At 38.4% G+C, this 11,564-nt stretch overlaps 3 protein-coding genes across 3 annotated transcripts; 1 reads left to right on the top strand and 2 right to left on the bottom strand.

Moving 5' to 3' along the window:
- Nucleotides 1-5,684: 5,684 nt before the first annotated feature.
- hbba2 (hemoglobin, beta adult 2) lies at nucleotides 5,685-6,462 on the bottom strand. Its single transcript, XM_072676582.1, has 3 exons — nucleotides 6,316-6,462; nucleotides 5,997-6,219; nucleotides 5,685-5,886 (listed from the first exon to the last, which is right to left on the bottom strand). The coding sequence occupies exons 1-3, from the start codon at nucleotides 6,405-6,407 to the stop codon at nucleotides 5,758-5,760; spliced, it is 444 nt and encodes a 147-aa protein (XP_072532683.1). The 5' UTR covers nucleotides 6,408-6,462; the 3' UTR covers nucleotides 5,685-5,757.
- A 1,282-nt stretch (nucleotides 6,463-7,744) lies between these two features.
- hbaa2 (hemoglobin, alpha adult 2) lies at nucleotides 7,745-8,504 on the top strand. The gene is made up of 3 exons (XM_072676576.1): nucleotides 7,745-7,880; nucleotides 7,984-8,191; nucleotides 8,280-8,504. The coding sequence occupies exons 1-3, from the start codon at nucleotides 7,786-7,788 to the stop codon at nucleotides 8,406-8,408; spliced, it is 432 nt and encodes a 143-aa protein (XP_072532677.1). The 5' UTR covers nucleotides 7,745-7,785; the 3' UTR covers nucleotides 8,409-8,504.
- A 2,071-nt stretch (nucleotides 8,505-10,575) lies between these two features.
- Nucleotides 10,576-11,424, bottom strand: ba1l (ba1 globin, like). Its single transcript, XM_072676566.1, has 3 exons — nucleotides 11,263-11,424; nucleotides 10,941-11,163; nucleotides 10,576-10,810 (listed from the first exon to the last, which is right to left on the bottom strand). The coding sequence occupies exons 1-3, from the start codon at nucleotides 11,352-11,354 to the stop codon at nucleotides 10,679-10,681; spliced, it is 447 nt and encodes a 148-aa protein (XP_072532667.1). The 5' UTR covers nucleotides 11,355-11,424; the 3' UTR covers nucleotides 10,576-10,678.
- Nucleotides 11,425-11,564: the final 140 nt, after the last annotated feature.

Below are 11,564 nucleotides of genomic sequence, written 5' to 3'. Positions count from 1 at the left end.
ATAGGTAATAGTGGTGATATTAATAGTGGCAGATAGTTACGAGTCCATTTAGGTTTTAACATGGTCATTAAATAGGTAGCAATGGTAGACGGCTGAGCCGCTGGTCTGCTATGGGTGGTGGTGGGTGGGGGGCCTGCTGGTTGGACCGGTGGGTGGCAGCCGGTCTGACGCAGGTAGAGGGGACCTCAGTGGGCAATCTTCCAGCAGGTCGGACTGGGTGGTCATTTACTGTGAGAAGGTAAAAAAAGAGAGAGTTAGTTCTGAGAGGAATTTTATGAAGGGCAGAGAATGTTGAGCAGTATCAGATTGTGTCTGACGACTCCGGCAGGTCTGGCTATAACAGCCTAATTAAAAGGAGAGAGCCAGAAGGTAACACAGACACGGGAGCTCCCTGAAAACGCCTGCATCTAACTGCTTCACCGTCCACAAACCTGAGGGATCGCGTGTAAGCAGCGCGACGACAGCTCCAGCATCTCAGTGTACTACAATTACCTGTGTCCACGAACCCCTGGACCTGCAACCTTTATCTAAGGGGAAACATTAATTACCAAAAGCTTAACTTAACATATAAGTTTTCAGCTTAGATTTAAAGATTGAGACTGTGTCTGAGTCCCCAACATTATCTGGAAGGTTATTCCAGAGCTGGGGGGCTTTATAAGAAAAGGCTCTTCCCCCTGCTGAGGTTTTCTGAATTTTGGGAACGAGTAAGAGGCCAGCACCCTGAGATCTAAGTAGTCTTGATGGTTCATAATCAGTAATAAGATCCCGCAGGTATTCAGGAGCGAGACCATGTAGGGCCTTATATGTTAATAGACGAATTTTGTAATCAATACAGGATTTAACTGGGAGCCAATGAAGTACTGCTAGAACTGGACTGATATGGTCAGATGTTCTAGGTTTAGTAAGAACCCTGACTGCAGTGTTCTGAAGCAGCTGAAGTTTATTGAGGTTCCTGCTGGAACAACCTGACAGTAGTGCATTACAGTAATCTAGCCTTGAGGTAATAAAAGCATGTACTAGCTTTTCTGCGTCCTGTAGAGATAAGGAGTCTCTTAGTTTGGAGATGTTCCTAAGCTGCATAAAGGCTGTTCTACTAATATTAGCTATATGTTGCTCAAATGATAAATCTGAGTCGAATGTGACGCCAAGATTTTTAGCTGCTAAACTAGGAATGATGGAAGCATCGGCCAAGTCTAACAATAAGTCTGATAGTTTATTTCTAGAGTCTTTTGGACCTAAAAGGAGAACCTGGGTTTTGTCACTGTTAAGAAGAAGGAAGTTATGTGACATCCAGAGTTTTATATCCTTTACACAGTCCTCCATTTTATGTAATCTAAATTTATCATCAGGTTTGGCTGAAATATAGAGCTGTGTGTCATCTGCATAAAAATGGAATTTAACGTCATGTCTGCTTATAGCTGAGCCCAGTGGTAACATGTATAATGTAAATAATAGCGGTCCTAAAATTGAGCTTTGCGGAACTCCATATCTTACTTCTGCGTAGTTTGAAGATAAATCTTTGATCTTTATGAACAGATAGCGTCCCGTTAGATATGATTTGAACCATGATAGGGCTGTCCCTGTGATTCCAACCATTTTCTCTAATTTTTCTAGTAATATAGAATGATCTATTGTATCAAAGGCTACACTAAGGTCTAGTAGGACTAATAAAGATACGTAGCCTTGATCAGAGGCAAGAAGGAGATCATTCGTAATCTTCACTAGGGCTGTCTCTGTGCTGTGATTGAGTCTAAATCCAGACTGGAATTTCTCATACATGTAATTTTTACTCAGGTATAAGCAGAGTTGTTGGGCCACAGCTTTTTCTAATATCTTAGATACGAATGTTAAGTTGGAGATGGGTCTATAATTAGATAATACGCTAGGATCAAGATTTGGTTTCTTGATTAAAGGTTTTATAACTGCTATTTTAAGGGTTTGGGGTACATGCCCAAGGCAAAGGGATGAATTTATAATTGTTAAAGAGGTCTGATTATGATTGGGAGTATTTCTTTTAGCAATATAGAGGGAATCGGGTCGAGTGTACATGTTGTACAATTAGCTGAGGATATAATTTTTTCTAGTTCAGGCTGTGGAAGTGGGTAGAAGGCTTCCAGCCTTTGTTCTACAACTAAGTTATGTTCTAAAGCAGCTACATCAGGTGACGGCCATGTTTGATTTAATAAGCAGGGTTGGATTTGTTGTCTAATATTTTCTATTTTATTATTAAAATAGTCCATAAAAACATGACTGGTTAAAGATGTTGGGATCTGGGGTTAAGTATCTGCCTGGCTTTTAGTAAAAAGAACTCTGGGATTGTTTTTGTTTTTCTCGATCAGCGAGGCCAGATACACTGAGCGAGCTTTAATGAGTGCCTTTCTATATTGACTAAGGCTGTCCTTCCACGCAGAGTGGAACACCTCTAGTTTGGTCATCTGCCGTTTACACTCTAGTTTCTGCACTGTTTGTTTTAAGGTACTGTCGGCTCTTTTTCTCTATAAATCCCCCAATCAGATAATAAGCATTTAGAAATGGTGCATAAAAGAATCCAGCTCCGTAGTCAATAGAAAGGCAGAGTGCAACCTTTATTTCTGTATAAAGTATACAAAATAAGTAAAGACTAAGGCACTACATGTAATGCGTTAGCCTGAGACAGCCAGCACTCTCCCAAAGCAGTCTGAAAAGTGGGGCTCCTCTTGGGCCTTATATACTGTCCTTATCTAGCTGTGGCTACCCCCACGCATATTTTTTTATCTTAATTTTTCACGATTTGGGTCCGCTTATATTACTATGGGAAGCCCCTTACCCCTTAATCTTGTCACTTTTGTATTCGCTTATATCCGCCGTTCTTACGACTTAAAAGAGTGCTAACACCTGCAAGGCCATTTGTGCTGACGATCACACTACTGCAGAATTTTGGGTGTTTTCCAATCAGTCTACCTCTGATTCACCCCAAGTAGGCTCTGCCTAGCCCCTCAAGGGCATTTACACTAATCTTGAGTACAGAAATGCTGACTGGCTCAGACATAGTCATTATAGCAGAATACACATACAAACATGTTTATGAGTACATAATGTGATCTTACACACAAATAATCCATCAGTACGAATATGATCACTGGACCACGGTGCGAGCCTTTACTGCCTCCTCATTTTACTTTTAAACGCTACTACTTTGTCTAGGGTTGATTTAATTTTTTTTAAGGATGTCACCTGCTTTAAAACATAACTTAGTTGTAGAACAAAGGTTGGAAGCATTCTACCCACTTCCACAGCCAGAACTAGAACAAATCATTTCCTCAGCAAATTCTACAAACTATACACTTTACCCAATTCCCTCAGAAATGCTAAAAGAAATACTCCCTATTATAATCAGACCTCTTTTAACAATAGTAAACTCATCCCTTAGCTTAGGGCATGTCCCCCAAACCCTTAAATTAGCAGTTATAAACCCTTTAATAAATAAACCAGATCTTGATCCTAGTGTATTGGCTAATCACAGACCCATGTTCATTTGCACAACCAGCACTGCTCCCAGCGGACCACATACACACACACTTAACTACACACACATGTTCATGTTCAGGGAATACTATGTGCAATACCCCCCCCCCCCCATGTGCAATTAAGAGTCTTTTGCTGTAAATAATATTGTTATTGCTCTTTTAATTTTATTATTATGTATATAGTGTAAATTATTTATCCAAATTTTGTAACTGAGTGTCTTGCTATCCCTTTCTGCTGTTACACTGGGAATTTCCCCACTGCGGGACTAATAAAGGACTATCTTATCTTATCTTATCTTATCTTCATTTGTACCCAAGATATTAGAAAAAGCTGTGGCCCAACAACTCTGCTTATACCTGAGTAAAAATGACATGTATGAGAAATTCAATCTGGATTCAGACCCAATCACAGCACAGAGACAGCCCTTCAGTGAAGATTACACACCATCTCCTTCCTGCCTCTGATCAAGGCTATGTATCTTTATTAGCTCTACTATACCTCAGTTCAGCCTCTGATACAGTAGATCACACTATTCTACTAAAAAGATTAGAGAACATGGTTGGAATCACAGGAGCAGTTCCATTGTGGTTCAAATCATATCTACTGAACTCTATCAGTTCATAAAGATAAAAGATTTATCTTCAAATTACACAAAAGTAAAATATGGAGTTCCACAAGGCTCAATTCTAGGACCGCTAGTATTTACATTTACATACATTCTTCTATTAATATATAAGGCCCTACATGGCCTCACTCCTGAGTACCTGCCAGATCTTATCACTGATTATGAACCATCAAGAACACTTAGATCTCAGGGAGCTGCCTCTTATGCGTTCCCAAAATTCAGAAACCCTCAGCAGGGTAAGAGCCTTTTCTTATAAAGCCCCCCAGCTCTGGAATAACCTTCCAGATAATGTTGGGGACTCAGACACAGTCTCAATCTTTAAATCTAGGCTGAAACTCATCTGTTTAGTTCAGCTTTTGGTAATTAATGTTTCTTAGATAAGGGCTGCAGGTCCAGGGGTTCGAGGACACAGGTAATTGTAGTACACTGAGATGCTGGAGCTGTCGTCTCGCTGCTTACACGCGATCACTCAGGTTTGTGGACGGTGGAGCAGAGGGACGCTAGCGTTTCAGGGAGCTCCCGTGTCTGTTATAGTAAGACCTGCCGGAGTTGTCAGACACACTCTGATACTGCTCAACATTCTCTGATCTCTATAAATCCAATCAGAACTAACTCTGTCTCTTTACCTTCTCCCAGTAAATGACCGTCCACTCATCCAGCGCGACCTGCTGGGGTCCCCTCTACCTGTGTCAGACCAGCTGCCACCCACCTACCACTGCTACCTGCCAAATTACCATGTTAAAACCTAAATGGACTCTTAACTATCTACCACTATTAATATCACCACTATTACCCATCATTCATCTCATTCCTCTGACCATCACTGCCATGACTATATTAAGTTCTACTACAGCATGATTATTATATTATTATTAAGACCATGTAGCACACCTGAGCAGTTCAGGTAACTTTTATCAATAATCCATAAATAGTTCTGATCAGAGGAGGATGTGTCGGATCTGCCTGTGAGTTTTGGTTCCTCCCAAGGTTTCTTCCTCCAGCTCTGAGGGAGGTTCTCCTGCATGGTGGGCTGTAGCTGCAAACTGGGTGTATTAGGTTTTCATGTCTTTTAATGTTGTTGATTTCTCGTCTTTGTACTGATTACTGATTGTGTAAAGCTTCTTTGTGACAACAACAGTTATACAAATAAATTTCATAATGTATAATATAATGATGTTATGGCTTATCAGTGTAAACATTAGAATACTCTTTGCTTTGCTGTTCTGAAATTCCTACTGTGTGTGTGTGTGTGTATGTGTGTGTATGTGTGTGTGTGGCAAATGTATGTATTATGCATTACAGTACAATACATTTTAGTAATACGTTTTTATTAGTTTAATATTTTTCACGTAAGGAATCAACGTTTATTATTTTGTTGTGTTTATTGTCAATATTAAAATAAGTAGAATTGTTTTCTTTTATAGCATGAAAAAAATCTTCTTACTTCTTACAATAGTTTTAAAACATAACTATTTGAGCTAAGTAAACGTTCTTTAAACATCTCATTAATTTCATTGTCTGGTTTCTGTTACTTAAAAAATCCACACCATAATAGAGGAGGTTAATCAAACTTTATTTGTTTTAATTATCTGACGTAAAGTCATTCAAAGCAGTTTCGCTAAACTTTAAAAGTATCTGCTGCTGAGAGCGGCAACAACGACTGCCATTAGCTTCTGCCATGTAGCCTGAACCTGGGGAGGGAAGGCGGCTCCGAATTTGGTGGCAACCACAATGGTGAGGCAATCGGCCAGCAACTGTGAAGAATAACACATACATATAATTAAAAACACCACGTTAATTATTCGTTGCAACGGGGGGCATTTAGGCTACTTCATTCGATTTCTAATTTGAGAACATTACTTACCCTGAAGTTATCAGGGTCCACGTTGAGTTTGTCACAGTGCAGCTGGCTCAGATTGGAGTACGTCCCCTTGATATTGTCCAGGTTCTTCACAGCCTTGTCCAGAGCATTTAACACGACTTTGCCGTGAGCAGCAACCTTAGGATTCCCTAGGATGGCAGCTGCACTGGACAGATCTCCAAAGGATCCGAAATACCGCTGAGTCCATGGGTAAACGATCAGCACTCTGTCAGCACACAAAGAAAGAATGTATTAAATATTATATGTATATATTGCTCAGCATGTTACACCAGAGAACACCACTGTTTACTCAACACTTTACCTTCCCAAAGCTTGGGGTCCGATTTCATCAACATTCACTTTGCCCCAAATGCCCGAAATGGCACTCCGTTCAGCATCTGACCACTCTACCATACTGACAGCTTCTGTACCTTTTTGTGTTTTCCAGTGAATAAGCAATTGCTGCAAGCGACACGTGGACTTTTTATTCCCTTTATATCTCCGCCCCCTGCCTGGTACCGAGACTGATTGGTTCTTTGCTGCTTTGATCATCAACGGAGAAATCTTCTGAATTTTAAAAATGTATATAGACTAGAATGTAATAAAAACCTTTTACATTTTTAAAATATATGTGTATATATATGTATTATTGCTTATAATTATTTTATTATAATAGTTAATATTATATTATAATATTGTGATTACCATTAAGTTAAAAGTAAATGATCTCTCTGTCCTAATATCTTATGATGTTTTGTATTAAAAAAAATAATAATTCATGTAAGATTATAAATTCATTGAGCTAAAAAAAATGAGGGCTACCAGATTACTTACACTTATCTAAAACCTAATAAAACGTTTAGTTTTTATTTGTGTTTGTTTTGTTTGTGTTTTGAGAGACCACTAATCATTTTCACGTTTGGTCATCAAAAGCACCAATCATCTTAGCTGTACCAACCTAGCTTATACTGGTAAAAATCAATATTTTGTATTAATATGTTTCAATATTCTGTACACATGTAGCTGATACATATAGTAACATAAAATCTGACTCTGCTATAATTCTATTCACCCTGACCAAGTTTAGAAGAGGCCAATTTTTATCTTACAATGCAGACATGTTCCACCCATTAAAAGTTTTAATTTGGCTACAATTTTATGTGATAACCCAGAATGTCCTTTTCTTTTTCAATTTGGCATGACTTCTGAGTTGCTGTCCTCAGATGACCTACAGTTCTCATGTACCTCATGAAGAACTGGTTTTGATGAATGCTCCTTAAAAGAATGTAATTTGTAGACAGTTGTCGTAGAGTCGGAGTTTAGAAACCATTGAAGGATGACCAAATAAATATTGCAACCCAAGGGAATAAACAATACTTTACAATCGGTTAGTTTGTCTTCAATATAGAATAGAACATAAAATGTGTCACTATACGTTACACAAAATAAGGGTGCTACAAATAATTGTTTAAGCGAAGCCAAAATTAATATTTTGGTTTATCAAAAAATATTTTCTTAGTTTTGAAGAACCTTTAAATTGGTAGAGCACATTTACATCGACTTTTTAAAATATTTAAAAGGTTCGTGCGTGTTTTATTATTATTATTTTTTGCATTCTATTAAAAAAAAGATTGGCAATGTTCTGCCATTAAGCCAAATAGCACGAACATACTGTCCTGAAATGCTGACCTGTTTCGTTGCTGGGTGTGGCACCAAAAGGTGCTATAAAAACTCTTCGCTGTCAACACAACAGGCGTTCTTCTCCTGTAAATCAGAAGTAGGAAAGACTAAAATGAGTTTGACAGCTAAGGACAAGGCCGTGGTTAAGGCTTTCTGGTCTAAAATATCTGGAAAAGCTGACGCTATTGGCCATGAAGCTCTAGCGAGGTAAGGATGCACGCTTCTACCTAAATGGACAATATTTGCATTTTAACAAAATAGGTGAAATACTGCGTCCATGCTTCCTCACAAATCCACCTTCTCTTCACAGAATGCTGGTCGTCTACCCTCAGACCAAAACGTACTTCTCCCACTGGCCTGACCTCTCTCCAGGTTCTGAACACGTAAAGAAGCATGGCAAGACCGTAATGGGAGCGATCTCTGGAGCCGTGGAGAAGATTGATGACCTGCTTGGTGGACTGAGCGCCTTAAGCGATCTTCATGCTTTCAATCTGCGCGTGGACCCCGGTAACTTTAAGGTAGGTCATGGCAAAAGGGGTCTTTCTAAAGGAGAATTTTGTGCTGATGAACTGTGTCTGATTGTGGCATTCTTTTTCTTTTTTTCAGATTTTGTCTCACAACATCCTAGTGACTCTTGCCATTCATTTTCCTGGTGAATTCACTCCCGAGGTGCACGTTGCTGTGGACAAGTTCCTCGCAGCCGTGTCTTCAGCTCTTGCTGATAAATACAGATAAAGAAAACGAGATCATTGATGTACACATCATTTAACCGTCTTTAACTGCCGAGAAATGGCAAACAAATTTGACAAATAAAGTGATTTTAATGTGTAACGTGTTTTGGTCATTGTCTTGGTCTTGGACAACACATAGGTATATACATAACATGATAGATTTATGAAATGCGAAGAACCTTTACAGTGGACGTTTAGGACTTTTAAACAAGGTTCTTTACAAATATATCAACCCAGACAGACAGATATAGACAGACAAATATCCCCTAGAGAACGATTCTGTACCATCTCGACTAACAATGATGTAAAATTGGTCTGAGAACTGCTGGACTGTAACTCATAGAAGAAAGAAAGCACGGCATAACTGAAGGAAAACTTTAGAGAATGAAGAAAACAAATAACCTTCAGAGACAAAAGTGAACTATAGCTAAGTTCAACCTTACAAATGTGTTATAAATGAATAAGTAATCAACCATTCAACTGACAAATTAAGCTAACCAAGGAAATAAATTTAAAAATATTAGAATATATAAAAAGAAAATATAAAGAAAGAAAGAAAGAAAGCGCTATCCCGGCACAACATAAAACAAGAAAACAACTGGATTTCTCATAAAAAAATATTTTGGATCCCCAAAGAACATCTGTGTAGCTGTTTTCAAATAATTATTTGTGAAAGGTAGAGTCTATTTAACCTTTCCAAATTTTAATAAGCACAAAGAGCTATACAGTATTTCCATGGCTAAAACCTATACCCAGTGATATTTAAGAATGTATATAAGAGTGCATATGAATGAACTTGTCAAGATTTAAGCACTGTCCCACTTTACCTGAAAATGAAATACAGGGGCTGATTGTGTTCTAGGGTCATTCCTGAGAAAAGTGTATAGACTGACATTTCATGATGTTTACATGTGGCATACCAATTATCATCCATTGCTTGGTTTATTGTCCTGCTACTAGCTTATGATACCATCAAGTGTTGGACTTCAAAGTAATTTTAAAATTACTTACATTTCCCAGGCAAGAATATGATCTTTTTAATTTCACATCCCAAAATCCCCTTGTAAAAAAAATAAGAAAGTATGGAATTTCAGGTAACACTTTATGTAGGATTGCTACTTTTGCATTTTATTTAGAATTGCATATACATAGTTTTTACTTCATCTTTAATAACAAGAGAGTTTACATTAGATTATATTACTCTTAAATTACATTGAGTACATAGCTAATTTAAGATGTAAATTATAGGGTACTTAACGTGAATGACAAATAAAGTCATGTTTCATATTGTATATCAAAATTGACAAGACTGACAAGGAATGAAAGAACATCTTATCTAAATTTAGAAGGCCCCACCCTGTTCATTGGTTCCACTTGATGTGTTAATAACTGAAATGCAAATGTTTTTTTTTCTTTTTCTCTTTTTCTGCTTTATCTTTTTCTACTTAGTGTTAGTAGTTGTAGTAGTGGTGTCTTATTAGTATAGTTATGACTGGTTAGGCATGTCAGCAGTTTAGCAGTCAGCAATGATGGCATTCTATAATGTGAAAATGTTATCTGCCAATTATGCTCTTTTAAGCAGTTGACTTAGAATCTAAACATGAAATTGATGGATGTCTACAAACCAGGGATAAGCTATGAAAGTATATCAAAGCACTTCTAGTTTAAAAATTTCACTGACTGAGGGGTCTTTAAAATGGCTGTTTAAAGTAATGCCAAGACAAGATGTGAGTGAAAACCTTCAGATGAAACAGCTTGTATAGTGGTCAAAAAGGTAAAGCAAACTCCCGTTATTTTACACTGTGGACTGATGACAGTAAAATTAGACAGCACAAGAATGTTGTGTTTCAAGCTGCTTTCTTTGTGATATCTCACAATGGGGGTGTTACAAAGACTGCCAGGGTTATTTGGCAAAATATGTAATTTACCAGGGTGCCCAAACAGGATGTAGACCTTAAGGATCAGGTAAGTTTGCAGTGATTAAATGTGCACTTTACAAGGTCAATACAGTTTATACTTCTACAGCCATACCTGTAAAAAACAAAAAACTGTATTAACCATGCAGTTAATACAAATATGTAATACAGTTACCGATTTAAGTGACTCATTTGTGTTGCTACTGATTGTGAAATAATTCATGGATGTTTAAATGAACGACATAAGCAGTAAGGTGCATTCAAAATGGCTTTATTATTTTGTCTGAATAATATTTTTGTCAACAGCTTTGTGCACTGAATTGGTGTTTAGCTGTTTCCCCATTCATTGAGAATGACACTAGTGGTACTGCCTTCCCAGAGCAGACACAACGGCAGCCAAGAACTTCTGCCAGGCCTCCTGCACATCAGGGGTGAAAGCGCTGGGTCCAAACTTCATGGCCACACATACGGTGATGCAGTCAGCAAGAAGCTGGAAAATGACAATTGACAATTATCACACATATGGTAAAAGTCACACTGCAATCCATGGACGGTTATAAGGTTAACTATTTTGTGTGGAATGTTTATAGGACAATTAAGAATCTAGATCTGAAACCTACCCTGAAGTTGTCAGGATCCACGTGCAGTTTCTCAGAGTGCATCACACTCAGACTAGAGTAGGCAGCCTTGATGTTGTCCATGTTCTTGATGGCTCTCTCCAGCCCACCCATGACCACCTTACCATGATTAGCCACTTTAGGGTTGCCAATGATGGCGGCGGGGCTGGACAGGTTACCAAAGGCAGCAAAGTGCCTTTGGGTCCATGGATACACGATCAGAAGCCTGAAATTAAGAACATTTGGGTCATACATAAGAATGGCGATGCCCAAGACACATGTAAAGACTATGCAGATAATATGTTTAATATAAACATGTAGTTACCTGGATAGAGCCTGAGGTCCGATTTCATCAACACTGATCTTTCCCCACAGGCCAGCGATAGCGCTGCGCTCGGCATCTGTCCACTCAACCATACTGACGTTTTAGGGTCTCTTCACTTACTTGCTTGAAGCTGTTCAATAGAAATCCCCTGAGCATTACAGACACACAGGACAATTTATTGAGTTTTTACGACCACGCCCACGCAAATTTGATTGGCTCACTTCTTGTCGGGCACAGAGCATACATGACTGGACAAAATATGTTGGCATGTATTCTTGGCAATCTTATCAAGACTATGAAAT

This window comes from Salminus brasiliensis, chromosome 3, assembly GCF_030463535.1.
Source record: "Salminus brasiliensis chromosome 3, fSalBra1.hap2, whole genome shotgun sequence".
Lineage (NCBI taxonomy): Eukaryota > Metazoa > Chordata > Actinopteri > Characiformes > Bryconidae > Salminus > Salminus brasiliensis.
The sequence above is the reverse complement of the archived record's forward strand: the minus strand, read 5'-3'. Positions and strand labels throughout refer to the sequence as shown.

Coding starts and splice junctions, on each gene's coding strand:
- hbba2 (XM_072676582.1), bottom strand. CDS start 6,407: ATGGTAGAGTGGTCAGATGCTGAACGGAGTGCCATTTCGGGCATTTGG. Junction 6,220..6,315: donor GGACCCCAAGCTTTGGGAAG/GTAAAGTGTTGA, acceptor GTGTGCTGACAG/AGTGCTGATCGTTTACCCAT. Junction 5,887..5,996: donor TGGACCCTGATAACTTCAGG/GTAAGTAATGTT, acceptor TATTCTTCACAG/TTGCTGGCCGATTGCCTCAC.
- hbaa2 (XM_072676576.1), top strand. CDS start 7,786: ATGAGTTTGACAGCTAAGGACAAGGCCGTGGTTAAGGCTTTCTGGTCT. Junction 7,881..7,983: donor GGCCATGAAGCTCTAGCGAG/GTAAGGATGCAC, acceptor TTCTCTTCACAG/AATGCTGGTCGTCTACCCTC. Junction 8,192..8,279: donor TGGACCCCGGTAACTTTAAG/GTAGGTCATGGC, acceptor TCTTTTTTTCAG/ATTTTGTCTCACAACATCCT.
- ba1l (XM_072676566.1), bottom strand. CDS start 11,354: ATGGTTGAGTGGACAGATGCCGAGCGCAGCGCTATCGCTGGCCTGTGG. Junction 11,164..11,262: donor GGACCTCAGGCTCTATCCAG/GTAACTACATGT, acceptor TCTTAATTTCAG/GCTTCTGATCGTGTATCCAT. Junction 10,811..10,940: donor TGGATCCTGACAACTTCAGG/GTAGGTTTCAGA, acceptor GTCATTTTCCAG/CTTCTTGCTGACTGCATCAC.